The 25,479-nt window shown below is 40.9% G+C and overlaps 3 protein-coding genes across 6 annotated transcripts in view; 2 read left to right on the top strand and 1 right to left on the bottom strand.

Annotated features, from left to right (window-relative positions):
- Positions 1–504: 504 nt before the first annotated feature.
- The window catches only part of LOC149679757 (uncharacterized), a 46,101-nt gene continuing 21,126 nt past the window's right edge, over positions 505–25,479 (bottom strand). Inside the window, exons 2-14 of one of the 2 annotated variants that reach the window (XM_089835591.1) lie at positions 9,155–9,336; positions 7,280–9,091; positions 7,155–7,201; positions 5,991–6,094; positions 5,810–5,927; positions 5,374–5,742; positions 4,144–4,208; positions 3,824–4,073; positions 3,718–3,772; positions 3,296–3,660; positions 2,107–2,541; positions 1,215–1,325; positions 505–1,123 (exon numbers count right to left, since the gene is read on the bottom strand). In XM_089835591.1, the coding sequence (XP_089691717.1) occupies positions 1,097–1,123; positions 1,215–1,325; positions 2,107–2,541; positions 3,296–3,660; positions 3,718–3,772; positions 3,824–4,073; positions 4,144–4,208; positions 5,374–5,742; positions 5,810–5,927; positions 5,991–6,094; positions 7,155–7,201; positions 7,280–9,091; positions 9,155–9,320 (3,924 nt within the window). In that variant the 5' untranslated portion in view covers positions 9,321–9,336 and the 3' untranslated portion in view covers positions 505–1,096. Of the gene's footprint in view, positions 1,124–1,214; positions 1,326–2,106; positions 2,542–3,295; positions 3,661–3,717; positions 3,773–3,823; positions 4,074–4,143; positions 4,209–5,373; positions 5,743–5,809; positions 5,928–5,990; positions 6,095–7,154; positions 7,202–7,279; positions 9,092–9,154; positions 10,353–25,479 lie in introns of those variants that run through there. The other variant, XM_089835592.1, reaches the window with a different exon arrangement.
- LOC149679758 (putative RNA-binding protein Luc7-like 1) lies at positions 10,533–15,612 on the top strand. 3 transcript variants are annotated; one of them, XM_089835610.1, is made up of 9 exons: positions 10,608–10,750; positions 11,280–11,355; positions 11,506–11,613; positions 13,369–13,463; positions 14,203–14,301; positions 14,371–14,481; positions 14,552–14,695; positions 14,759–15,084; positions 15,225–15,612. In XM_089835610.1, exons 5-9 carry the CDS (start codon positions 14,206–14,208, stop codon positions 15,454–15,456), a joined length of 909 nt encoding a protein of 302 aa, XP_089691736.1. In that variant the 5' UTR covers positions 10,608–10,750; positions 11,280–11,355; positions 11,506–11,613; positions 13,369–13,463; positions 14,203–14,205; the 3' UTR covers positions 15,457–15,612. The 3 variants fall into 3 exon arrangements, with proteins under 3 accessions (XP_089691735.1, XP_089691736.1, XP_089691737.1); XM_089835609.1 differs by lacking the exons at positions 11,280–11,355; positions 11,506–11,613 and having other exon boundaries at positions 10,533–10,750; XM_089835611.1 differs by lacking the exons at positions 10,608–10,750; positions 11,280–11,355; positions 11,506–11,613 and adding an exon at positions 11,774–11,792.
- Positions 16,251–24,978, top strand: LOC149679759 (85/88 kDa calcium-independent phospholipase A2-like). Its single transcript, XM_089835596.1, has 10 exons — positions 16,251–17,411; positions 18,560–18,775; positions 18,844–19,212; positions 20,332–20,614; positions 20,668–20,926; positions 20,993–21,229; positions 22,395–22,664; positions 22,727–22,875; positions 24,385–24,480; positions 24,545–24,978. The coding sequence occupies exons 1-10, from the start codon at positions 16,642–16,644 to the stop codon at positions 24,761–24,763; spliced, it is 2,868 nt and encodes a 955-aa protein (XP_089691722.1). The 5' UTR covers positions 16,251–16,641; the 3' UTR covers positions 24,764–24,978.

Consider the following 25,479-nt stretch of genomic DNA (forward strand, 5'->3'; position numbering starts at 1 on the left):
CTGCTGCTGCCACCTAGCGTATTTTAAGAAATGGCGCCAGGGATGCCATATTGGGCTGGAAAGCCGCCAATTGGGCTTCTTCTCCAAAATATTGGCTGGAAATAAAAGGATTGGCTGTTGGCTGGAAATTAGGCTTGTCGGGGTTTTTCTTTGGCTTTTTGTACTTAAAATACTGCGCGCCAATAGGCGAATATCATTAAAATGTCCCAAAAACTGACAAATGGTACTGTCAAACCATTTGTGTAGCTTCCTCAATTTATAGTTAAATAAAGTGGTTTCATTTTGTTTTGGGTTTTAAAAATGGTGTCAGTATGTAATATGCATTGAAATTTCTAAAAGAAAAATAAATTCCAAATTTTCACGATAAATTTTTGGCTTGTTTTTGGGCTGGATTGTTCAGATTTAACCAGTTTTTGGGCTTCTTTTCGAAATATAGATTGGCGGGTTGAAGGTTTTCAATCTGGCATCCCTGAATGGCGCGAAAATTAAAGAAAAAGACAAAACAAAAATATGATAACGTATTTTATTCAACAAATTTCTTTCCGTGCTGCTATTTTAAATCAATTTGATTAAAAGAAACAAAATGTTAATTAAAGACTTATTTTTGTTGCAATATATGATATTTAAACTATGCCAATTGTTAATTTTAATTTAGGTCTAACTTTATCATACACAAAAATCCGTAGCTAAGCCTTTGCATTGAAATTTTCCATATTAGTATTCAAAACTCTTTAAAAACGCGCCTAAGTTTAATTAATCCTATATTTTGTATAAAAATTCGTTTATATTATATATACTTTATACATATTGAAGGAGATTAAATATATTTTGAATTTGAAATAATGTTTTTTTTTACCAAATACTCAAACCCCCATTGGTGATTGCTAAGCCTTGGCTCAAAAAAATCTGAAACTATCACAAAAAAGCAATAAATTGCGAAAAGATTTAGGAAAATAATAATAAGGACTTAGCTTTAACCGTGTATTTAACCCCTATATTTTAAAATTAAATATCCCCTTTTTAATAGTGGAATTATAATTAGATTAAATAAATAAAATAGTATATATTTAATTATATCTGGTTATTCGATGGTTTGTCAAGACTTTTTCAATAATTCTTCAATCTGAACACAAGGTTTTCAACGAAATATAATTATTAAACAATTAAAATTAAATTAACCAAAGTCATCAAGGAAAATTATTAATTAGCCTTACCTGCGCTCTGTACATTGCTTTAACATCAGACAAATCAAGTCTTAACTCTTCAGCCTCCTCTACCTTTTCTCCGTACATCTGAAGTAACGTGTTATACTTCTGTTCAGTATCCTACCGAAATATATTACTTTATTTAACTGTCGAGTCCCAAAAATAATTTAACTGTCGAGTCCCAAAAATAATTTAACTGTCGAGTCCCAAAAATAATTTAACTGTCGAGTCCCAAATATTTTAACTGTCGAGTCCCGAATATTTTAACTGTCGAGTCCCGAATATTTTAACTGTCGATTCCCGAACATTTTAACTGTCGATTCCCGAATATTTTAACTGTCGATTCCCGAATATTTTAACTGTCGAGTCCCCAAAATATTTAACTGTCGAGTCCCCAAAATATTTAACTGTCGAGTCCCCAAAATATTTAACTGTCGAGTCCCCAAAATATTTAACTGTCGAGTCCCCAAAATATTTAACTGTCGAGTCCCCAAAATATTTAACTGTCGAGTCCCCAAATATTTTAACTGTCGAGTCCCAAATATTTTAACTGCCGAGTCCCAAATATTTAACTGTCGAGTCCCAAATATTTTAACTGTCGAGTCCCAAATATTTTAACTGTCGAGTCCCAAATATTTTAACTGTCGAGTCCCAAATATTTTAACTGTCGAGTCCCGAATATTTAACTGTCGAGTCCCAGATATTTAACTGTCGAGTCCCAGATATTTAACTGTCGAGTCCCAAATATAAAAAGCTACTCGAAACGTTCTCGAGTATTTCAATACATTGTTATTGAGTATCGAGTCGAGTACTCGGCTTGATACTCGAACCGAGTACTCAAACTTAACGAGTACTCGCACACCACTGAAACGCATTTATTTAAAAAAAAAAATAAACTTACTTTAAACACATCTCTAACTCCTTGCAGTTCGGCGACACTCGATTCGAGTTCCTCAGTTTTTCTTGACATTACTCCGAGTTCTTCAGCCATGGATTCACGTATTCTATCTAACCGACTGATTTCACCTTGAAGATGGTGTATTTCCCCGTCCTTCATTTTAACTTGCGATTGCAGCGTTTCAATCATGGATGTCGCGCTACCGCCCCACCACTGTTCGTAGCTCGGAGTCCGATTTCCAACGTCATAAGCCGCTTCACTGCCTTCCATACTCCAAGGTCTAAAATGTTCGCTAACAGAACTATGATGGGACATAGTTAACGATAAAGTCGGGGAACTACGATGAGCTACGTCATCTAAACTATCGTCTAAAGTTTCGCGTTGTTTGCTCTGTTCCAATTCAAGTTTTAGGAGTTCAATTTGTTGTAAGGCTTCGTCCTATTGATAGAAATTGCAATAAAAACTAGAGGCATGCGAGTCCTAAATTTTAGGTTGCGAGTCCAATTGCGAGTATTGGAAAACTGGACTCGCCGACCGGGACTCGGACTCGCCATTACCGGCCAGTCGGACTCGCGATTACCGGGGGGAAAGTCGGACTCGCGATTATCGGGGGGAAAGTCGGACTCGCGATTATCGGGGGGAAAGTCGGACTCGCGATTATCGGGGGGAAAGTCGGACTCGCGATTATCGGGGGGAAAGTCGGACTCGCGATTACCGGGGGAAAGTCGGACTCGCGATTACCGGGGGAAAGTCGGACTCGCGATTACCGGGGGAAAGTCGGACTCGCGATTACCGGGGGAAAGTCGGACTCGCGATTACCGGGGGAAAGTCGGACTCGCGATTACCGGGGGAAAGTCGGACTCGCGATTACCGGGGGAAAGTCGGACTCGCGATTACCGGGGGAAAGTCGGACTCGCGATTACCGGGGGAAAGTCGGACTCGCGATTACCGGGGGAAAGTCGGACTCGCGAGGACTCGCGAATACCGGGGGAAAGACGGACTCGCGATTACCGGGGGAAAGACGGACTCGCGATTACCGGGGGAAAGACGGACTCGCGATTACCGGGAAATCGGACTCGCGAATACTGGGAAAATCGGACTCGCGATTACCGGGAAATTAGACTTGAGGACTACACAACTCGCACTTGGACAGGCCTATAAAAACTGATTAAACATGCAACAAAGAACTTACTTTCTCTTTCTTTAAAATGGTAATTTCCTCAGCAAACTTTTGTTTAACATTAATCGCGGCTTTGGAATTCCTTAACGTTGATTCTTCAGTTAGCGAGAGTTTGGCTTTCAAGACCTCAATCTGCGAAGCTAATTGAATCTTTTCATGCGATAATTCCTTATTTCTAGTTTCGAGACTATAAACTCTCGAATTTAACTCCAATATCTTTTCATTCAATATCTTAACCTCTTCCTTAGCGGTTGCGAGTTGATTTTGCGTTGCCGATAAACGTTCGTTTAAGCTTTTTTCTAATTTATCCCAATTTGCAGTTTGACTATTGTGCACGGATTGCAGGTTTTCTAGTTGCCGAAGAAGAGGTCTCGTTGCTGAAATTATGGCAATTAAATTAGGCTTAAAAATAAATAAGATTTAATTAAAATTACTGGAAGACACGCTTTTTGTGATTTCATCGTTCATTGCGTCAGCTTCTTCGAGTCTCTGTAATTAAACTCGTTAAAACAATTAAATCTAATCAGTTTCTTGCAATACCTTCTGCAAATTTGCAATATCATTCTTCAGCGCGTCTTCTCTAAGCCTAGCTTGATGTTCGACATCCGTTAACGTACTCCTCAACTCCGTAACTTGTCCTAACAAAGCCTGTCTTTCCTGAAGCGATTGTTCCTGAACTTGCTTTAATTGATGCATTAAGGATTCCTTTGCCACGATTTCCGCGCTCATCGTAGCTTCCTGAATTTCACTTTCCTTTTCAGCTAGTTTCTTTTGAGCGTCCGTCATTTCTCTAATAGGAAAATTATAATAATAGTTCTTACCTAAAAGCCAGCTAATTGTAAAATAATTATTTTAATTACTTATAAGCGCTTTCTAAAGCCGTTTTCATACTTCTAGCCTTAGCATTTGCATCTTCTAAATCACTCTTTGTTTAAATATAACAACAGGTTTGATTAAATTATTGCTAAATCTCAGTGGTGTGCGAGTAATCGGATAAATGAATAGAATATTCGGGACTCGACTATAGCGAATAGCCGGGACTCGGCTATAGCGAATAGCCGGGGACTCGACTATAGCGAATAGCCGGGGACTCGGACGAGCGAATATCCGGGGACTCGGACGAGCGAATATCCGGGGACTCGGACGAGCGAATATCCGGGGACTCGGACGAGCGAATATCCGGGGACTCGGACGAGCGAATATCCGGGGACTCGGACGAGCGAATATCCGGGGACTCGGACGAGCGAATATCCGGGGACTCGGACGAGCGAATAGCCGGGGACTCGACTATAGCGAATATCCGGGGACTCGGACGAGCGAATATCCGGGGACTCGGACGAGCGAATATCCGGGGACTCGGACGAGCGAATATCCGGGGACTCGGACGAGCGAATATCCGGGGACTCGGACGAGCGAATATCCGGGGACTCGGACGAGCGAATATCCGGGGACTCGGACGAGCGAATATCCGGGGACTCGGACGAGCGAATATCCGGGGACTCGACTATAGCGAATATTCGGGACTCGACTATAGCGAATACCCCGGGACTCGACTATAGCGAATACCCCGGGACTCGACTATAGCGAATACCCCGGGACTCGACTAGAGCGAATACCCCGGGACTCGACTAGAGCGAATACCCCGGGACTCGACTAGAGCGAATACCCCGGGACTCGACTATAGCGAATACCCCGGGACTCGACTATAGCGAATACCCCGGGACTCGACTATAGCGAATACCCCGGGACTCGGACGAGCGAATACCCCGGGACTCGACTATAGCGAATACCCCGGGACTCGACTGGAGCGAATACCCGGGGACTCGGACGAGCGAATACCCGGGGACTCGGACGAGCGAATACCCGGGGACTCGGACGAGCGAATACCCGGGGACTCGGACGAGCGAATACCCCGGGACTCGGACGAGCGAATACCCCGGGACTCGGACGAGCGAATACCCCGGGACTCGACGCCAAATTTGACCTAATCTAAATACTTGATCCTCAAAAGACTTTTTGATACTCGGCTCGAAACCGAAAAACGGGACTCGCACACCACTGCAAAACTCCTTATATCTCAATACACGCACCTTCAGAGTGGCGATTTCTTCATCCTGTTTAGTAACTTTAGTAGTAAATTGCCGTATGGCGTCTATATGTTTCTTTTCCTGTTCATCTTTGGCACCCAATGATCGTCTCAATCTTTCCAAATCTTTCCCTTGTTCTTCGAGCTTTTCTTTCTGCGAATTGAGCGTCGCTTCCGTCTCTTTCTCTTTAGCCCGAAGTTTTTTAATAATATTTGACAGAGTTAATTGTTGCTTTGACAATTTTTGACCCTCTTGCATAAGTTCAGTTATTTGTTGCGACTTTTCTTCAATTACAACTTCCATTTCGGCAACACTCATGCGACTAGATTGTTCCTTCATGGATTGGAGCTCCATACTCATTGCATTACGTTCCTTATTACAAATTAAATAATCGCAATTACGTCGCTAAGTATTTGTGACAAATCTATATTAAAATTACTATTGTAGTGCGTTCAAGTTGACTTTCAAGTTGCGATAACCGTTGCGAAAATTCCTTAGTCATTTTGGAAACATCTTCGCTATCTTTATTATGGGTTTCTTCCATCCGTTGAATTCGACTACAAATGTTTATTTTAATTTCAAACTTCGATCTCAAACATTAATTAATTTTAATCGCATACTTTCGCAAATGCGTGTTTAAGTCATGCAATTCGATATTTTCTTTACTAAGTTCCATAACGCGTTTTTCCCGAGCTTCTATTAGTTCCTGTTGCGATTCAATTCTCTAAATAATTATGTAAACAATTTTGTATTTAATAATTTATCCAATTACTATATTTACTATAAAACCCATTTAACATTTCAGGTTATCAAGAAAATAGAAAAACTAGGCCTGTGCGAGTACTCGCACGCGATTCCGAGTCCGTGCCGAGTCCGAGTACTCGCACACGAGTCCGTGCCGAGTCCGAGTACTCGCACACGAGTCCGTGCCCAGTCCGAGTACTCGCACACACGAGTCCGTGCCCACTCCGAGTACTCGCACACGAGTCCATGCCGAGTCCGAGTACTCGAGGACTAGGGAAATTGGACTCGAGGACTCGGGAAATTGGACTCGAGGACTCGGGAGATTGGACTCGAGGACTCGGGAGATTGGACTCGAGGACTCGGGAGATTGGACTCGAGGACTCGGGAGATTGGACTCGAGGACTCGGGAGATTGGACTCGAGGACTCGGGAGATTGGACTCGAGGACTAGGGAAATTGGACTCGAGGACTAGGGAAATTGGACTCGAGGACTAGGGAAATTGGACTCGAGCACTCGGGAGATTGGACTCGAGCACTCGGGAGATTGGACTCGAGCACTCGGGAGATTGGACTCGAGCACTCGCGAAATTGGACTCGAGCACTCGCGAAATTGGACTCGAGCACTCGCGAAATTGGACTCGAGCACTCGCGAAATTGGACTCGAGCACTCGCGAAATTGGACTCGAGCACTCGCGAAATTGGACTCGAGCACTCGCGAAATTGGACTCGAGCACTCGCGAAATTGGACTCGAGCACTCGCGAAATTGGACTCGAGCACTCGCGAAATTGGACTCGAGCACTCGCGAAATTGGACTCGAGGACTCGCGAAATTGGACTCGAGGACCCGGCTAGTCCAGTTTTCCACTACTCGCATTGGACTCGACTAACAACTTTTGCCTTTTTTGCGGACACGCTGGACTCGCGAGTACTGGGAAATTGGACTCGAGGATCCGGCGAGTCCAGTTTTCCACTACTCTCACTAGGACTCGCAACCTGATCATTAGGGTTTTACAGTAACAACGAGCTTAATGATCGACTAACTTTCGTCAAAGAATCAATCTCAGATTGAACTTCCCTCGAAGTATTAACTAAGATAAATAAAAAAATACATCAAATTTATTGTTAAGAGGAAAGGAAAAACTATAGTTTCTTTAAAGTTAACGTGCCAACGAGTTCTTCCATTTCAAGAACAGGCATTAGGCCATCCTTACTGCTATCGGACGCTGGACTTTCTGATCTTTTAGTACGACAAGCGTGTGGACGAGGAACCCAAATATGTTTTAAAGGAGATGAAGGATGTCCGGGAGGATTCTCTCCATTTGGAGGCGAAATTATTTCAATATCAGACGACGTAGTCGTCTCAATATCATCTCCGGAAGTATGCCCACTAGTTTCCGTTTCGTGTCTATTATTATCCGAACGTTCCGAAGCAACTGTAGAACTCCTAGAATGTTCTCCACCACCACCACCGCGACTCGCGTAACAAGGATCCCCATCCTCTATAGAACAATTTACAAACGACCCCGATGAACTAGAGTTGGACGTTTTACTAGTCGAAGAACTAGTCTCGCATTCCCGTAACTCTTTCGATTCTAAACAACACGTATCACTTTTGCTACCATTATTTGATTCTTTATCGGAATCAGTGCTTTCAGCTTCTTCCGCGCTGGGGGAAAGTAAAGTGACGTCACTATCACACATTTCAACTGGGACGTTTAGGTAACTTTCTTCGTTAGTTGGTAGGGAAACGCGAATATCCGGAAAATGAGGGGAAGCTAAGTTGCTTAAAGGTTCTTCTTGAATCGGTACAACCGAATCAGGGGAACTGAAAACATCTTGGGGTGACGTAAGAGGAACTGAATCGGAAGAACAGACTTCCTGTGATTTACAAGAATCACTCAATATCTCAGTTTCAGTTATAATCTCCATGCTCGTACTGCTAGTAACGAGTTCGGAGGTTTCAGTTCGCTGTTTTTCAGGGGAATTATTAGCGCTTTCATCTAACTGTTCAACAAAGCAGTAATCAGTCGGTGATGGATCTGCACTGTTATTTTTAAAGCAAGGGGTAACTGGCAGGACTAAATTCATTTCGCTAGCTTTCGTGGTGGGTTTACGTTCCATTACTGTTAATTCTTCCTCAGTTTCGTCATCATCGTCGTCATCTGATTGGTTTTGAGTGATTGTATCTAACAAACTATTATTGTCACTCGTAGACATTTCGTTTAGGTCTAAATTTAAATCTTCTAAATTAGGTGAAGAAGTAATTGCTGCTTCGGGTTCGGGATCTTCTTGGGGGGTGTTTAGATCAACGGTAACCAAGGCTGAGACTGAAATATCAGTTTTACTCGGGGGTTTTTGAATCGGGGGGGCTATTTCCGCGAGTAATGTTGATACAGTCAAGGATTCTTCCGTATGTCGTAGCTCTGAATCTAATATTGATTCCGGTGTTTTAATTTTATCGGTAGGGTCTAGGGGCTTATCGGAAGATTTTACAGTAGGTTCTAGGGGTTTATCGGCAATGGATTTCGATGCCAATTTTAAGGGGGCCCCTTTAGGTTTAGGTACGATTGCGATTTCTTCAGATACATCCTCTTTTGGAAAAAGTTTAATGCCGGAGGGTTGAAGTAGAACTGTGGAATAATCTTCCTTAGCATCGGGTTTTGTAATATTTGGACTAGATTTTGATGAACTCAGGTCTATAAAAGATTTGCTGGTTGAGGGTTTAGGGGTTAAGGGGTCACTGCAGGTTTTACTTGGATCGTGTAATTCATCAGAGTGAGATTTGGGTACATAAAAAGATGAACCCCAGTCACCCCATATTCCCGAAGCGCTAACAGCGCTAACGCTTCCCTTCAAAGGCGACGAGTTTTTTGAGGATTTTGGGGAGGATTTTGGTTTTGGTTCTTCGGAAATTGATGTAGAGGAACTGGTACTTGTTGTTCCAAGACCAAATGATGAAAAGAAACTGGTTTCAATTTCTGTAATAAAGATATTACGTGGTGGTGACGCGGTAATTTGGTGAATTTATTTAAAGGACTTACCATTCTCCTTGGCATCCTTTTTCGGGGGTGTTTTGGCTGTCCCCTGAGGATTATTGGCATCATCAATGTCTAAAGCTTTATCAATTGTTTTCTGTGCAGTAGTAAGGGCAGATTTTGCCAAACTCGCGAACCCCGCTGTATCGAACCAACTCATTTTTTCCTTCATTTGCAACGCGATTTAACTAATTTAAACATTAATTACTAATTAATTCCAATTTAAACTAATTAAAAACAACCGTAACAAATACAACGTCACACTAAATAAGTCCTAAGTAGACGAATACGATTTTAATTAATGATAATGATATCATTGATGATGATATTTGGCTCCGAACTCTCTCTCTCAAGGCCGAAACGAAAACGAAAGTAACTCACTTCCGGTTTGTGGATGCCATTTTATTTTGGGCACAAATATTTTTCCACCATGGAGTAATATTATAAAAACTCAAGCTTAATTTTAGGGTTTGTCTAGCATATTTTAATTATCACTCCTGTAAAGTTACTCCATGCAAAACTCAATGACAAGTGGCATAATTTGTTGTGCCGGAAGCACGAGTTTTTTGTATATATTCGTATATGGACGGGACCAATTAAAAACAACCTTAACAAGTACAACATCACACTAAAGTCCTAAGTAGACGATTTTAATTAATGATAATGATATCATTGATGATGATATTTGGCTCCGCTCTCTCTCAAGGCCGAAACGAAAACGAAAGTAACTCACTTCCGGTTTGTGGATGCCATTTTATTTTGGGCACAAATATTTTTCCACCATGGAGTAATATTATAAAAACTCAAGCTTAATTTTAGGGTTTGTCTAGCATATTTTAATTATCACTCCTGTAAAGCTACTCCATGCAAAACTCAATGACAAGTGGCATAATTTGTTGCGCCGGAAGCACGAGTTTTTAGTATATATTCGTATATGGACGGGACCAATTAAAAACAACCTTAACAAGTACAACGTCACACTAAAGTCCTACGTAGACGATTTTAATTAATGATAATGAATATTAATGATATCATTGCTGATGACATTTGGCTCCGAACTCTCTCGAGTCTCAAGGCCGAAACGAAAACGACAGTAACTCACTTCCGGTTTGTGGATGCCATTTTATTTTGGACACAAATATTTTTCCACCATGGAGTAATATTATAAAAACTCAAGCTTAATTTTAGGGTTTGTCTAGCATATTTTAATTATCGCTCCTGTAAAGTTACTCCATGCAAAACTCAATGACAAGTGGCATAATTTGTTGTGCCGGAAGCACGAGTTTTTTGTATTTGTAGTTTTTGTACGTATATGGGACGGGACCAATCAAATTGTAGATTAATTATGAATGTCCCGCCCAGTCGCCATTTTGCAGTGGGCAGCGAAGTTTTCCCGCGTTGCCTAGCCTTTACCGTTAGTCCTAACTTCCTAAAGAAGATTGTGGTTCTGGAAAAGTGCTAACTATAGTATTAATTTTCATATTTTAATAAATTGAAAACTTTAAATTTCATCGTTTTGGTGCTTTAATTCTGCTGAAAGGATGTCTGCCCACGAACAGATGCGGCAAATGCTGGACCAGCTAATGGGAACTGGAAGAGACGGTAAGCCTTGTCACCTATTTTCTAGTAGGCGAGTTTAGGTTAGGGCCCTCTGGCATTGTGAGAAAAACCCAAAATCCATAATTTCTTTTGTTAACAACCTTACCTTCGCAGCGCGTAGAAACGAAAAATAGGTCTAGTTCTTGTCTATTATTGATTTTTTGGTTCTTGTTTGATTGTTTTTAATATCAATTTAGTTGTAATAATAGTTATCAGCTGGGTATGTTAAGTTAAGTATTTTGGCGTATTTTGAATGTGGGAAAGGGGGTTTGTTCGCACACTGAACATCTACAGAACACGGCGATGACAAAAATTCACCCTACCAACTCGTGTAGCCATTTTTGGTTATTAAAAGGGAGGAAATTATCTTAAAATGTACGTATGTTTAGTAACTACGTTTGTGTTATAAGACTTATAAGTGTAAACCAAAAAAAAAAAAAAAAAAAAATTCCAGAAGCTCCAGGAGTACGTATGCGTTTAATCCCATTTTTAATCACATCTGTTATAAGAACGTAGTTCCTGTTTATTTCAGATGCACAGGGCAAACAAAGCTTGGAAAACACGTCTTAACCAAATGCCTATGGGTCTTGACACAGTATTCACGTAACGTAATTAGCTTGTGTCCAATTCTCTTAGCTCAAAAAAAAAATAATAATAACAATTAGTCTGGATTAATTTAAAATCGTGGTTAACTTTAAAAAAAAATAAAAAATCCACCGAAACGGAGGCTGTAGATTGGGTATGTCTGATTTTTTCAGGGACAGATTTTACTACCGTGTTCGTTTGTCCTCTCTCTCTCTCCCTTTGATATGAAACTCCATGGGGAAACCATTACACACACACGATTATTAAAAAAAACATAAGTTGTGAGTTAAAATTTAGACCAAATTAATATATATATATTGAATTCCCTCTCTTGTCTTAAATGTTCCATCCATTTCTAAGAGACAAATTTAAGGGCTGAAAAACCTTTTCTTTAGGCAAATGTATCGCTAATGAGTACTTGTATGGTACACAGTGTACTTTTAAAGGCATTCTTGAGATGGTATTGTTTATTTTGTACATTACGTACTTTTTACAAAAAAGTACAAAAGGATATGGCTTGCTTTTTAGTTATTTAAGGAGCCCAAAATTCACAGAAATAATTATATGAACAAATTAATTAATGTGGGTTAGTTAGTTTAGGGGAAAGGTGAAAATTTTGCTTCGACCTTTCTAAAAGAAAAGCTTTGTTTGAAAACTCCTTCAGCTCAGTTAAAATGTAGATTTTTGTAAGGATTTTGAAGCCCGAGTAATTAGTTTATTACCCCTTTAATATGGAAAGTTAGTATAGCAGTCGCAAAACACTTATTTCTGGGGTTGATGGTTCATTTTTTGGTGATTCAGGGTTCTTACAAACCTGGAAAACCTTTAAATGTCAGCATAAGTTTATAAGATATGTTCCTTCCATAAGTATGACGCTTTCTATACTTCGTAATGATAGAGACTTGCTGAGGGCTAGTTCGAGAATAGAGTGCTGTCAGTTGTGACGTCAGATCCAAGGTTAAACGTCACGAGTCTGCCTTTAGCAATGGGCGGCCATGACAGTTACCGTTTTTTCTTTATGGGAAAACAGTATGGGTGACGTCACACTGGCGCTTCTGACAGCACTCTATTGACTACACACGGAACACGGTTTTGCAGTCCATCTTCTTATTTAGTCTGTTCTAAGCGGTTGACAGCAGCGCCAAAACCAGGCGTGTGTCGCTTTACGGGTGAATGTATGACCCGTGTCCCTTCATGACGAGCTCTCAGTAACCTGTGACAAACTTATTATGGAACATATCTTATAAACTTATGATGTAAGGAAAATTTCATTTAAAACTCAAGAAAATTTATAATTTTTTGTAAAATCAGGTCAGGGAAATTTGTGAGGCTTGAGTAAGTTTTCCCTGAAGGAGTTGCTCCAACTAAAAATAACCAATCCCTAAGTTATTGCTTAAAAAACCACTCCTGCAATTATTACTAGGTGGTCTTGCACCTGGAAATGTCGGTAAAATCGGTTTTCCGAAAGTTGTATGAACCCTGTGATTTGTGCATAATAGAGCTATCTCAGAAGGCCTTATTGTGACGTCACCCATGGTATTTGCTCATAGAAGCAACGCGGTACCAAACATGGCCGCCAAACCTAATCCTGTGACGTTTTACCTAAGCATTGACGTCACAACTGAGTTAGCTGTATATGTTAGTTGATAAAATTCTTGAACCCTGTGATTTGTCACAATAGAGCTATCTCAGAAGGCCTTATTGTGACGTCAACCATGGTATTTGCTCATAGAACCAACGCGGTACCAAATATGGCCGCCAAACTTAAAACTCTGACGTTTTACCTAAGCACTGGCGTCACAACTGAGATAGCTCTATATGTTAGTTGATAAAATTCATTTTCATGAAACAAAGTATAAAAACCAAGCCATATCTTTATGGTCAGCAAATTTGGTAATGAATCATTAACTTAATTTGATCAAGGATAATTACAATATAAACTTTGCTGCCCAAATTTTAATTGACACGCTTTGTTGGTTTTATTTTCCGTTTGTTGATGGAAACATTGAAATTTAACGCGACGTATTTCGTTGCAGGTGAAAATAATCGCTATAAAGTACACTTCACCGATCCCAAAGTGTGCAAAAGTTTTCTTTTAGCATGCTGTCCTCACGATATTTTAGCTTCTACGGTAAGTGAATTAAGTAAAATCAGGGATCGATTTAATTTTAGAAGTAGGAATGGATTGAACGGTTAGTATTTACTTCAGTTATTCCGACTCATAGACCACCCAGTATAGAGCCCCTCCCTCCAACACGTAACGAAAAGTTTAAATTATCTTATTGGCTGCTCACTTAAACTACGTTTTGATGACGTTTGTGACGGGGACGGCGAAAAATAGTGACGTAATTCCTTTTTACCTCTGTCGCTATGACCCTTCCGCCTCTTCTTTCATACCCCCCCCCCCTCTGTCCCGTAGAACGGGGGTCCGTCCGGGATTTTGACCATGCGCGTCCACGTTACTCTGTTCTCCATTCCTACTTCCCTAGAAGAGGAAATGGAGAACGGTTAGTATTTACTTCAGTTATTCCGACTTATCACAGCCCAGTATAGAGCCCCTATCTCCAACACGTAACGAAAAGTTTAAATTATCTTATTGGCTGCTCACTTAAACTACGTTTTGATGACGTTGGTGACGGGGACGGCGAAAAATTGTGTCGTAATTCCTTTTTACCTCTGTCGCTATGACCCGTCCGCCTCTTCTTTCGTACCCCCCTCTGTCCCGTAGAACGGGGGTCCGTCCGGGATTTTGGCCATGCGTTCCCGCATTACTCTGTTCTCCATTCCTACTTCTAAAATTAAATCTATGTTATGTTACTTTAAAAATTGCGATTCGCGGCCGTAGAATTAAACTAGAATATGAATTTTAGCGTATGGATCTTGGTGAATGTCCAAAAATTCACGACTTAGCCCTGCGTGCTGATTATGAAGCTGGTTCTAAAAAGAAAGACTATTATTACGATGTCGATGTAAGGATCATATCATCTTTAAGTTTTAATTATTCTTTCGTCAGTTTTTAATGATTAGGGTTATTTTAGGCAATGGATCATCTGCAAAACTTTATCAACGACTGCGATAGAAGAACGGAACTCGCGAAGAAAAGACTTGCCGAAACTCAAGAAGAGTTGAGCTCCGAAGTTACCCAGAAGGTAAATGATTTTAAAAGAGTAAAGATAGTGACTTAGGCCTAAAAAGTATTGATTTATCTAATTATTACAGCTCAATAAAGTTCATGAACTTGCCGAAGCTATCGGAAAGAAGTTAGCTGATGCTGAGAAACAAGGAGCGGAGGGAAACGTAGACGAGTCATTGAAATTAATGAAGGAAGTTGAAGAGATTGGGAAAGAAAAGGCTCAAGCTGAAGTACGTTTTGTCTTTAGGCTGCAAATTTAATTAATCTAATGTTATCTGAACATTAATTTGCAGCAAGATTATCGCAATTCAATGCCGGCCTCTAGTTATCAGCAACAAAAACTTAGGGTGTGCGAAGTTTGCTCAGCTTATTTGGGTATTCATGACAACGATAGACGTTTAGCCGATCATTTTGGTGGAAAATTGCATTTGGGATTTATAACTATTCGCGAACGTTTGGATGAATTGAAGAAAACCGTCAATGATCGTCGTGAAAAAGCCCGTGAAGAGAGAGAAAAGGATGGTATTGCCGAACCTGATGATCGCGAAGATGAAAGAATGCGCCGTAAATGGAATGCCGAGAGAAATAGCCATAGTCCAAGCCGAGGTGGAAACCGAAGGTATTTTGGTCAAAATTATTATTATTTTTTTTTTTTATTATAGACGTGGCGGATCCGATTTCTCCGTACCCGGTCTTGTACTCACAGTCACACAGGCCTACTTTTTAAGTTTGTGAACTCATAGCATATGCTTTTTTTAGGGGAGAGTCTGACGACCGATATAAGAGATCGCGTTCTCGTTCACCTTATCGTCGAAGATCCCGTTCGGGATCACGTTCGAGGCATTCGTCTTCTAGAGATAGAGATCGTAGAGGTTCTCACGGCTATAGAGGAAGGGATAAGGATAGAGATCACAGGAGGGATCGGGCCGATCGTGGTAGCCGAGAACACAGACACTCCAGAGACAAAGAAAGATCGCCTTCAGAGAGGTGAACGTGATCAATAATTTTTTTTTTTTTGCTGTATTGATTCGAATATTGGAAGTAAATAATGAAAAACAAAAGACATTGTTATTTGAAATGAATACTTTTTTTTTCCTGTCTGAATAATATGTAAAATCAGTGATTAAATAAACGTTTTAAAATATAATGACTTGATTAATTTAAACATGGATGCCCGGAAAAAGTGAAAAAGCGCCGTTCCAGGAAAAGTTCAGGTCAGGTATAAAGAATAGCATTTAAGTCTTAAAAATGAGGACTACTGCGCCGCCATTATTTTAGTGGCGTCTGCTACCCAGAACCCCTTACTCCTACGGGATTGGCTGAGAGAGGTAGGGTCCAGGCTGGGAAATAAGCATAATTTTTAAATTAGTCCTTGGGACCAGTGACCCCCCCAAAGTGTGCTAAATAATAAACTGGTCCCAGCCTTTGTTCTCTTATAGATTTGCAATTAATAAACTGGTCCCAGGACCAGTAACCCCCACTTTTTGAATTAAAAAAACTAGTCCTAGCAATTAATAAACTGGTTTTGGACCAGAGGAAGTGTGCTATTTCACAGACTGGTAGGGTCATGGTTCTTAACCAGTATTTAGGAGGACTAATAGCTCGAAATTTTTCTTTGAAAATTGTATTTCTAAAAAACGTTAAGATTTCCTAATTTGTGTTAATGTTGTCTTTGTTTTGTATACTTATTTAATGTTTATTTATTTGTTTACGAAATAAACAATCATATTTTCAACGCCAAGAAATAAATCAGTTCAGTTCATTAAAAATCGATCTTTCTATAGGCAATGGCAGCATCTTTTAGCTAGGGAGTCGATTTGGAAAAATTTAGTTTGACAGTTTGTCCTACTGTCTTTTAATTTTTCATTAAATAATGGTAAAACAATTAATTATATTAAAACACTTCAGTTAGTTTATTAAGAATATAAGACTTTCCAACTGTTGTCAGTCGGAATTCTTTTAAAAATTATTATAAGTTCTGAAATAATAAGTTTCGATCGGAACGTTCAAAGCTAAGCCTTGGCTTTAATTTTGGGGGAGCCATGCCGAGGCCAGCGTCATGGAATATGCAATTTTAGTTTTCAACCCTGTAATCTATGAAAATTGTCGGTTTCTGGATATTAATTGATTCAATTTGAATACCTATTATTGAAAATTTGGAAATTTAAATTGTGATATGGCACCTAAAAAGAAACCAGCACCTACAATTGACTTTCTCGATGATGAGCCCACTAACATACCGAAAGAGTTTAAAAGGCATACTATGGGAAAGACTCTTAGCGTTGCCGCTAGGCAGACTATTATGAACGTTTATTCGTCATTATGCGCCAGTTTTCCAAAAGAATCTCTTGGGAGAATTGTCAAAAAAACGGCGGAAATGACTGGCGTATCGGCTAAAACAGTTTGGCGGGTGAAAAAAGAGCATCAACAATGCGGGGGCAAGTTTAAAGAGAGGGTTGTCAAGCCTGGTTTTAACTTAGGAAGGAAAATACGTATGAGCAAATACGAAAAACCCGTTTTAGACGCCCTAACTAAGAAAGTTTTGGATTTTGTTTCCGTTAATGAAAAACCAACGTGTAAAAAGATCTTTGAAGTAGTCAATGCTGACGAAACGCTGCCAACTTTTCAAAGCATGCGAACGTTTAAAGGCCTTTTGGAAGACCTTGGTTTCGATTCTAATTATGAACTTCAAATGGTGAATGATCCAGAATCTGGAACATCACAACCATCTGCCGTTAAAAAAGTCAAACCTAAACCTCCAGTTCAATTACCCGAGAATCCATTTAAAGTTCTACCTGTCAACGGGAAAGAGTTCACGGCTTCTGAAGTGCATTATAGAACCGAAAATGTGCTTCTTTGTAAGAGAAACTTAACCCCGGATAAAATATACTTCACTGTTGATTTCACCATACCTGATCCAACTCCAACTTCCGCTCATGCTTACAGGTATGATGAAATTTTGGTTATCTTAAGAGTAATTTCGGCAAGGATGATGGGGGGGATGCGAAATCTGAGAGAAATAGGCGCGCAAACTGCGGGACTGTTCAGGTCCGGTGGGTCGCTAGAAATGGGGGAGGAATACTCGGAAACATGACGGGCGGTCTGAAGTAGCGTCTGAGTGAAATAGGCGCGCTAACTGTGGAACCATTCAAGTCCGGTTGGTCGCAAGATATGGGGGAGGAATACTCGGAAACATGGCGGGCGGTCTGAAGTAGCGTCTGAGTGAAATAGGCGCGCTAACTGTGGAACCGTTCAGGTCCGGGATCGCTAGAAATGGGGGAGGAATACTCGGAAAAATGGCGGGCGGTCTGAAGTAGCGTCTGAGTGAAATAGGCGCGCTAACTGTGGAACCGTTCAGGTCCGGGATCGCTAGAAATGGGGGAGGAATACTCGGAAAAATGGCGGGCGGTCTGAAGTAGCGTCTGAGTGAAATAGGCGCGCTAACTGTGGAACCGTTCAGGTCCGGGGGTCGCTAGAAATGGGGGAGGAATACTCGGAAAAATGGCGGGTGGTCTGAAGTAGCGTCTGAGTGAAATAGGCGCGCTAACTGTGGAACCGTTGAGGTCCGGGGGTCGCTAGAAATGGGGGAGGAATACTCGGAAACATGACGGGCGGTCTGAAGTAGCGTCTGAGTGAAATAGGCGCGCTAACTGTGGAACCATTCAGGTCCGGTTGGTCGCAAGATATGGGGGAGGAATACTCGGAAACATGGCGGGCGGTCTGAAGTAGCGTCTGAGTGAAATAGGCGCGCTAACTGTGGAACCGTTCAGGTCCGGGGGTCGCTAGAAATGGGGGAGGAATACTCGGAAAAATGGCGGGCGGTTTGAAGTAGCGTCTGAGTGAAATAGGCGCGCTAACTGTGGAACCATTCAGTTCCGGTGGGTCGCTAGAAATGGGGGAGGAATACTCGGAAAATGGCGGGCGGTCTACGTGATTGGTCTGAAGTAGCCTTCCCGCCATTTTTCCGAGTATTCCTCCCCCATTTCTAGCGTCCCACCGGACACGAACTGTTCCGCAGTTAGCGCGCCTATTTCTCTCCGATTTCCCATCATCCTTGATTTCAGTGTACTCAAGTTTAAAGTTTAATATTTCAGCTTGTTTCGTTCTGACACAAAACCCGAAGCGACAAACATGTATCTTCTATTGAAGAAAATAATCCCCCATTTTGCAGCGTGTATTCCCGACATCGTAAAGAAAGATAATCTTCAAGAACTTTGCGATATTGCAAATAAAAATCCTTCTTGGACACCCGCTCATATAGCTGCTTATATGGGATGGACCAAATGCTTCCAGAATGAGTGTTTTGCAAAGTACTAAGCCTAAATCACAAACCCATATTAATATATAATTATAATAATAATTTATAACCATTTTTTAGAATGGTTAACGAAGTTTGTTCAGATTCCTTGGTCACCCCAATTCATATAGCAGTTCAAACTCAACGCAGTGACGTTATTCAAACTTTAATTCACCTTAACGCTCTGCTTAGTGCTGTGGATAAAAAAGGGAATACGGTGTTTCATTACGCGGCAAATACGAAGAAGGAAATAATTCAGGCTTTATGCTATTGGGAAACTCCGTCTTTGATTAATAAGGTCAACATGGAAGGACACACGCCGCTTCAAATTGCTTGCATAGCTAATAACGCCGAGTGCATCAGTGAATTATTAAACTCGGGCGCTGACATGAACCAAAATCCTACTAATCATCAACCGATGGAATTTTCTGTTGAAACAACGTTACCAGAGTAAGAACGTATAGAAGTCCGGGAAACTTGAGTAGTGATGGATGTACAGATATACATTGATCCAAGATGGACGCCGCTGTAATATTTACTAGCCGAGTCCCTAATGTTAACCCGTCGAGTCCCGAATGTTTACCCGTCGAGTCAGTCCCGAGTATTTCCTTGATCGAGTCCCGAATATTTCCCCCTCGAGTCCCGAATGTTTACCCGTCGAGTCCCGAATATTTCCTTGATCGAGTCCCGAATATTTCCTTTGATCGAGTCCCGAATATTTCCTTGATCGAGTCCCGAATATTTCCTTGATCGAGTCCCGAATATTTCCTTTGATCGAGTCCCGAATATTTCCTTGATCGAGTCCCGAATATTTCCTTGATCGAGTCCCGAATATTTCCTTGATCGAGTCCCGAATATTTCCTTGATCGAGTCCCGAATATTTCCTTTGATCGAGTCCCGAATATTTCCTTTGATCGAGTCCCGAATATTTCCTTTGATCGAGTCCCGAATATTTCCTTTGATCGAGTCCCGAATATTTCCTTGATCGAGTCCCGAATATTTCCTTGATCGAGTCCCGAATATTTCCTTGATCGAGTCCCGAATATTTCCTTGATCGAGTCCCGAATATATCCTTGATCGAGTCCCGAATATATCCTTGATCGAGTCCCGAATATTTCCTTGATCGAGTCCCAAATATTTCCCAGTCGAGTCCCAAATATTTACTAGTCGAGTCCCGAATATTTCCCAGTCGAGTCCGGAATGTTTACCCGTCGAGTCCCGAATATTTCCTTGATCGAGTCCCGAATATTTCCTTGATCGAGTCCCGAATATTTCCTTGATCGAGTCCCGAATATTTCCTTGACCGAGTCCCCAATATTTCCTTGATCGAGTCCCGAACCGAATATTTTCTTGATCGAGTCCCGAACCGAATATTTCCTTGATCGAGTCCCGATTCCCGAATATTTCCTTGATCGAGTCCCGATTCCCGAATATTTCCTTGATCGAGTCCCGAACCGAGTATTTCCTGGTCGAGTCCCAAATATTGATGATGTCATGGGTGACCATCTTTGGATCAATGTCTATATGCATAGCCATCACTACTAACTTGAAATGATCGTTACTTTACAGAGATAAGGATGATGATCCAGTTTGTGACGATCCGATGACTTTATACACTGAATTATCAAAATCAGGCGGAACTCCTTTGCACTTAGCCGAATCTCCTCAATGTCTCGAAGCTTTAATAGACTTTGGTTGTCATTTGGATGATAAAAATCACGATGGGGATACGGCATTACACGTTTTTATTGCTAAGAATAAGCTAAACTGCGTCATAACCCTGCTAAGTTCCGGCGCAAACCCAAACATAATCGCGGCGGACGGAAACACTCCCTTACACATTGCCATTAAGGTAATATTAATTAAATTAACCTTAATTTCTTTGATATACTTTGTTCCTCGTAGGTTGGTGAACCTTCTATGGTACAAGCCTTACTCATATTTGGAGCGAATCCAAATATAAAAGACGCTCAAGGATTTTCTTTGCGTCATTTGGTTTCTACGGAAAATTATCCCAATAAGGATTACATTCTATTTATCCTTCATACAATGAACGCTGAAAGGTGTCAAAGTATGTGTCCGAGGTGTTCCCGAGGGTGTTCGATCGACGGAAATTGGGACGGAATTGTACCTCCAACATTATCACAAATAGAAGTTCCTAGACGTAAGAATTAACTTGTCGAAGACCGAAGTTCGTATCAATTACAATTTAATCTGTCTTTTTCATTAGTGTTTGAAGGTTTATTGGGATTACCATCTATAAGTCCCATTCTGGCAAACAGAAAACGCAATTTGGCAAAAGCCCATTGCCGAATATTATGCCTGGATGGTGGGGGAACTCGTGTCCTGATTATTATTCAAATTCTAGCGATTTTAGAAGCCCTTCTCGGCTCCTCCGTTCTTAAATTCTTCGATATGGTTACAGGAACCGGGTTAGGAGGTTTATTGGCATTAGCTTTGAGTTTAGGTAATTTTATTTTTCGGGTTTTGTACAGTGGTGTGCGAGTCTCGCGTATTTGCTAGTCGAGTCCCGCTCATTTACCGGTCGAGTCCCGAGTACTTACCGGTCGAGTCCCGAGTATTAGTTTTCGAGTCCCGAATATTTGTTAGTCGAGTCCCGAATATTTGTTAGTCGAGTCCCGAATATTTGTTAGTCGAGTCCCGAATATTTGTTAGTCGAGTCCCGAATATTTGTTAGTCGAGTCCCGAATATTTGTTAGTCGAGTCCCGAATATTTGTTAGTCGAGTCCCGAATATTTGTTAGTCGAGTCCCGAATATTTGTTAGTCGAGTCCCGAGTATAACCTAGTCGAGTCCCGAGTATAACCTAGTCGAGTCCCGAGTATAACCTAGTCGAGTCCCGAGTATAACCTAGTCGAGTCCCGAGTATAACCTTGTCGAGTCCCGAGTATTTCCTTGTCGAGTCCCGAGTATTCCCTTGTCGAGTCCCGAGTATTTCCTTGTCGAGTCCCGAATATTTCCTTGTCGAGTCCCGAATATTTCCTTGTCGAGTCCCGAATATTTCCTTGTCGAGTCCCGAATATTTCCTTGTCGAGTCCCGAATATTTCCTTGTCGAGTCCCGAATATTTCCTTGTCGAGTCCCGAATATTTCCTTGTCGAGTCCCGAATATTTCCTTGTCGAGTCCCGAATATTTCCTTGTCGAGTCCCGAATATTCCCTTGTCCAGTCCCGAATATTCCCTTGTCGAGTCCCGAATATTTGGTTGCCGAGTCCCGCGTATTTGCTAGCCGAGTCCCGAATATTTCCTTGTCGGGTCCCGAATATTTCCGTGTCGAGTCCCGAGTATTTCCGTGTCGAGTCCCGAATATTTCCTTGTCGAGTCCCGAATATTTCCTTGTCGAGTCCCGAATATTTCCTTGTCGAGTCCCGAGTATTCCCTTGTCGAGTCCCGAGTATTCCCTTGTCGAGTCCCGAATATTTCTTTGTCGAGTCCCGAATATTTGGTTGTCGAGCCGCACATATTTACTAGTCGAGTCCCGAGTATTCCCTTGTCGAGTCCCGAATATTTCCTTGTCGAGTCCCAATTATTTACTTACCGAGTACTCGCACACCACTGGTCTTTTCGTCGATAAAATTCAAAAGTAACGAAGACATTTACAACGAATTTAAAGGCAAATCTGTGGAATATTGTCGAGGGTTTATATTTCGTTTGAAAGACAAACTATTTACTGGTATTCGAAAATACGATCAAGATGTTTTGGATAAATTCTTGAAGAAGGAATTGGGAGAAATGGTCACACTTTCCGAGATCAAATTTGGGCGGCTTTTTACAACGGGAATCTTTGGGGATCGACAACCACCCGAATTAAGAGTTTTTCGAAATTATCTTTCACCTAGATCGATACTAAATCAACCTACAGATATAGGATTTGATAGCCCTGGTAATATTATCAGGAGTTAACCTTTTTAAGCGGGCTTTTAGACGTAATAGTAATATTTTTAGGTCAATTTGCGTGGTTGGTTGGCCGAGCTGCTTGCACAACTTATCTACATAGGCATGAAAAATTCGAATTACCCGCTTGGTTTTCAAGCAATCCTACTTTAGATGCTTTAACGGAGATTCATGAGAAGAATGTTTCCTTAAAAGCTATGGTATGAACTGAACTGAAATTTCATGTTTTTTAATGCTACCAATAAGCATTATAGTTAAGTTTTACAAACAAGTTTTAGTAATAACTAAGCCTAATTTTTGCCTAAAAAACGGGGGATATTGGGCCTTATTTGGCCTGGAATCGGGAGAAGGCGCTAAGCCTAATTTGGCCTAAAATCGGGAGAAAGTGCTAAGCCTTATTTGGCCTAAAATCGGGAGAAGGCGCTAAACCTAATTTGGCCTAAAAAAGAGTAAAGGCGCTAAGCCTAATTTGGTATAAATAAACGAGTGAAGGCGCTAAACCTAATTTGGCCTATAATCGAGTGAAGACGCTAAGCCTAATTTGGCCTATAAACAAGTGAAGACGCTAAGCCTAATTTAGCCTATAATCGAGTGAAGGCGCTAAGCCTAATTTGGCCTATAATCGAGTGAAGGTGCTAACCCTAATTTGGCCTAAAATCGGTGGAAGGCGCTAACCCTAATTTGGCCTGGAATCGGGAGAAGGCGCTAAGTCTTATTTGGCCTAAAATCGGGAGAAGGCGCTAAGCCTAATTTGGCCTATAATGGAGTGAAGACGCTAAGCCTAATTTGGCCTATAACCGAGTGAAGTCGCTAAGCCTAATTTGGCCTATAATCGAGTTAAGACGCTAAGCCTAATTTGGCCTATAATCGAGTTAAGACGCTAAGCCTAATTTGGCCTATAATCGAGTGAAGACGCTAAGCCTAATTTGGTATAAATAAACGAGTGAAGGCGCAAAACCTAATTTGGCCTATAATCGAGTGAAGAAGCTAAGCCTAATTTGGCCTATAATCGAGTGAAGAAGCTAAGCCTAATTTGGCCTATAACCGAGTGAAGACGCTAAGCCTAATTTGGCCTATAACCGAGTGAAGACGCTAAGCCTAATTTGGGCTATAATCGGGAGAAAGGGCTAAGCCTTATTTGGCCTATAATGGAGTTAAGACGCTAAGCCTAATTTGGCCTATAATCGCGTGAAGACGCTAAGCCTAATTTGGCCTATAAACGAGTGAAGACGCTAAGCCTAATTTGGCCTATAATCGAGTGAAGACGCTAAGCCTAATTTGGCCTATAATCGAGTGAAGACGCTAAGCCTAATTTGGCCTATAATCGAGTGAAGACGCTAAGCCTAATTTGGCCAATAAACGAGTGAAGACGCTAAGCCTAATTTGGCCTATAAACGAGTGAAGACGCTAAGCCTAATTTGGCCTATAATCGAGTAAAGACGCTAAGCCTAATTTGGCCTATAATCGAGTGAAGGCGCTAAGCCTAGTTTGGCCTATAATCGAGTAAAGACGCTAAGCCTAATTTGGCCTATAACCGAGTAAAGACGCTAAGCCTAATTTGGCCTATAATCGAGTGAAGCCGTTAAGCCTAATTTGGCCTATAATCGAGTGAAGCCGTTAAGCCTAATTTGGCCTATAATCGAGTGAAGCCGCTAAGCCTAATTTGGCCTATAATCGAGTGAAGCCGTTAAGCCTAATTTCCTTAACAGAATCATGAAGATGAATGCGAAATTGTAGGAGCTATCTTATCATTGGGATCCGGATTTTTACCAACGCGTTTGCATCCTCATAGACTTATGGATAAGGTATGGTTATTAACATTTCTCTTTAGAATTTCACTAAACCTTTTCCACCACAATAATTTTTAAGACGGCCCATCTTGAAAATCGAATGGAAGAGCGAGGCCAAGCGATGTGCAGCCTCTTAGAAATCCCATATTTCCGTATTAACCCTCCGATAACGGAAATGGTTTCCCCCGAAGAAACAGATCCCAAAGTATTAGTAGCTATGCTTTGGGAAGCCAACATTTATCTGAATAGCAAGCAACCTGAGCTTTTAGAACTTGCTAAATTAATTAAACAGCTCTGAAAATATGTTTTTAGATTCAATTTAGACCGGTTTCATTGTTTGTTTTGTTTTTTAATCATGAATTACTTTTTATTATTAATCACGAGTGTACCAAATTGACCCTCGATATTCGTAATGATTACGGCTATCCGATTTACACATTTCGATTAGTAGTTTTTCGGAACTGATTGTTGTAAATTACAACTCAATTTCGAATAAATATATTTTTATTTGAATATTTTAATGACTTTTTTATTTTAATCGAACGCTTTTTATCCACAGCCCCTCCCCCCTACCCCTAAGCCTACAGAATGAATAATAAAAACAAACAAAATGGCGGCTAATCTCTCCTACTGTTACGGTTACAAATTAAGTTTTACATTTATTTAGTTATTAGGAATGTTTTTCACACAGAAATTATTCAACACATAATCGTGAATTTTAATAGGATAGCGTTAATAAATAAGTTTTTAATTCGTTTGAATCTTTTATAAGGGGTTTTTTGATAATATTTGTTAAGCCTTGGCCTTGTCAATAAAATCATGGTTATGCTTTGCCCCCCCCCCTCCCCCTAAGCCTACAGATTCATGAAAACAAACAAAATGGCGGCTAATCTCGCCTACTGTTACGGTCACAAATTAAGTTTTACATTTATTTAGTAATTAGGAATGTTTTTCACACAGAAATTCAACACATAATCGTGAATTTTAAAAGGATAGCCAGGGATGTTTGATGGG

Source organism: Phalangium opilio, unplaced genomic scaffold, assembly GCF_054372755.1.
Source record: "Phalangium opilio isolate 3A_F unplaced genomic scaffold, DU_Popi_V2 ptg000041l_1, whole genome shotgun sequence".
NCBI classification, from domain to species: Eukaryota; Metazoa; Arthropoda; class Arachnida; order Opiliones; family Phalangiidae; genus Phalangium; species Phalangium opilio.

Excerpts from the sequence above, each read along its gene's own strand:
- LOC149679758 (XM_089835609.1), top strand. The coding sequence starts at position 10,690 with ATGTCTGCCCACGAACAGATGCGGCAAATGCTGGACCAGCTAATGGGA. Across the intron at positions 14,482-14,551 it reads GCTCCGAAGTTACCCAGAAG|CTCAATAAAGTTCATGAACT; the intron begins GTAAATGATTTT and ends TAATTATTACAG. Across the intron at positions 14,696-14,758 it reads AAGAAAAGGCTCAAGCTGAA|CAAGATTATCGCAATTCAAT; the intron begins GTACGTTTTGTC and ends ATTAATTTGCAG.
- LOC149679759 (XM_089835596.1), top strand. The coding sequence starts at position 16,642 with ATGGCACCTAAAAAGAAACCAGCACCTACAATTGACTTTCTCGATGAT. Across the intron at positions 17,412-18,559 it reads ACTTCCGCTCATGCTTACAG|CTTGTTTCGTTCTGACACAA; the intron begins GTATGATGAAAT and ends TTAATATTTCAG. Across the intron at positions 20,615-20,667 it reads CCTTACACATTGCCATTAAG|GTTGGTGAACCTTCTATGGT; the intron begins GTAATATTAATT and ends TGTTCCTCGTAG.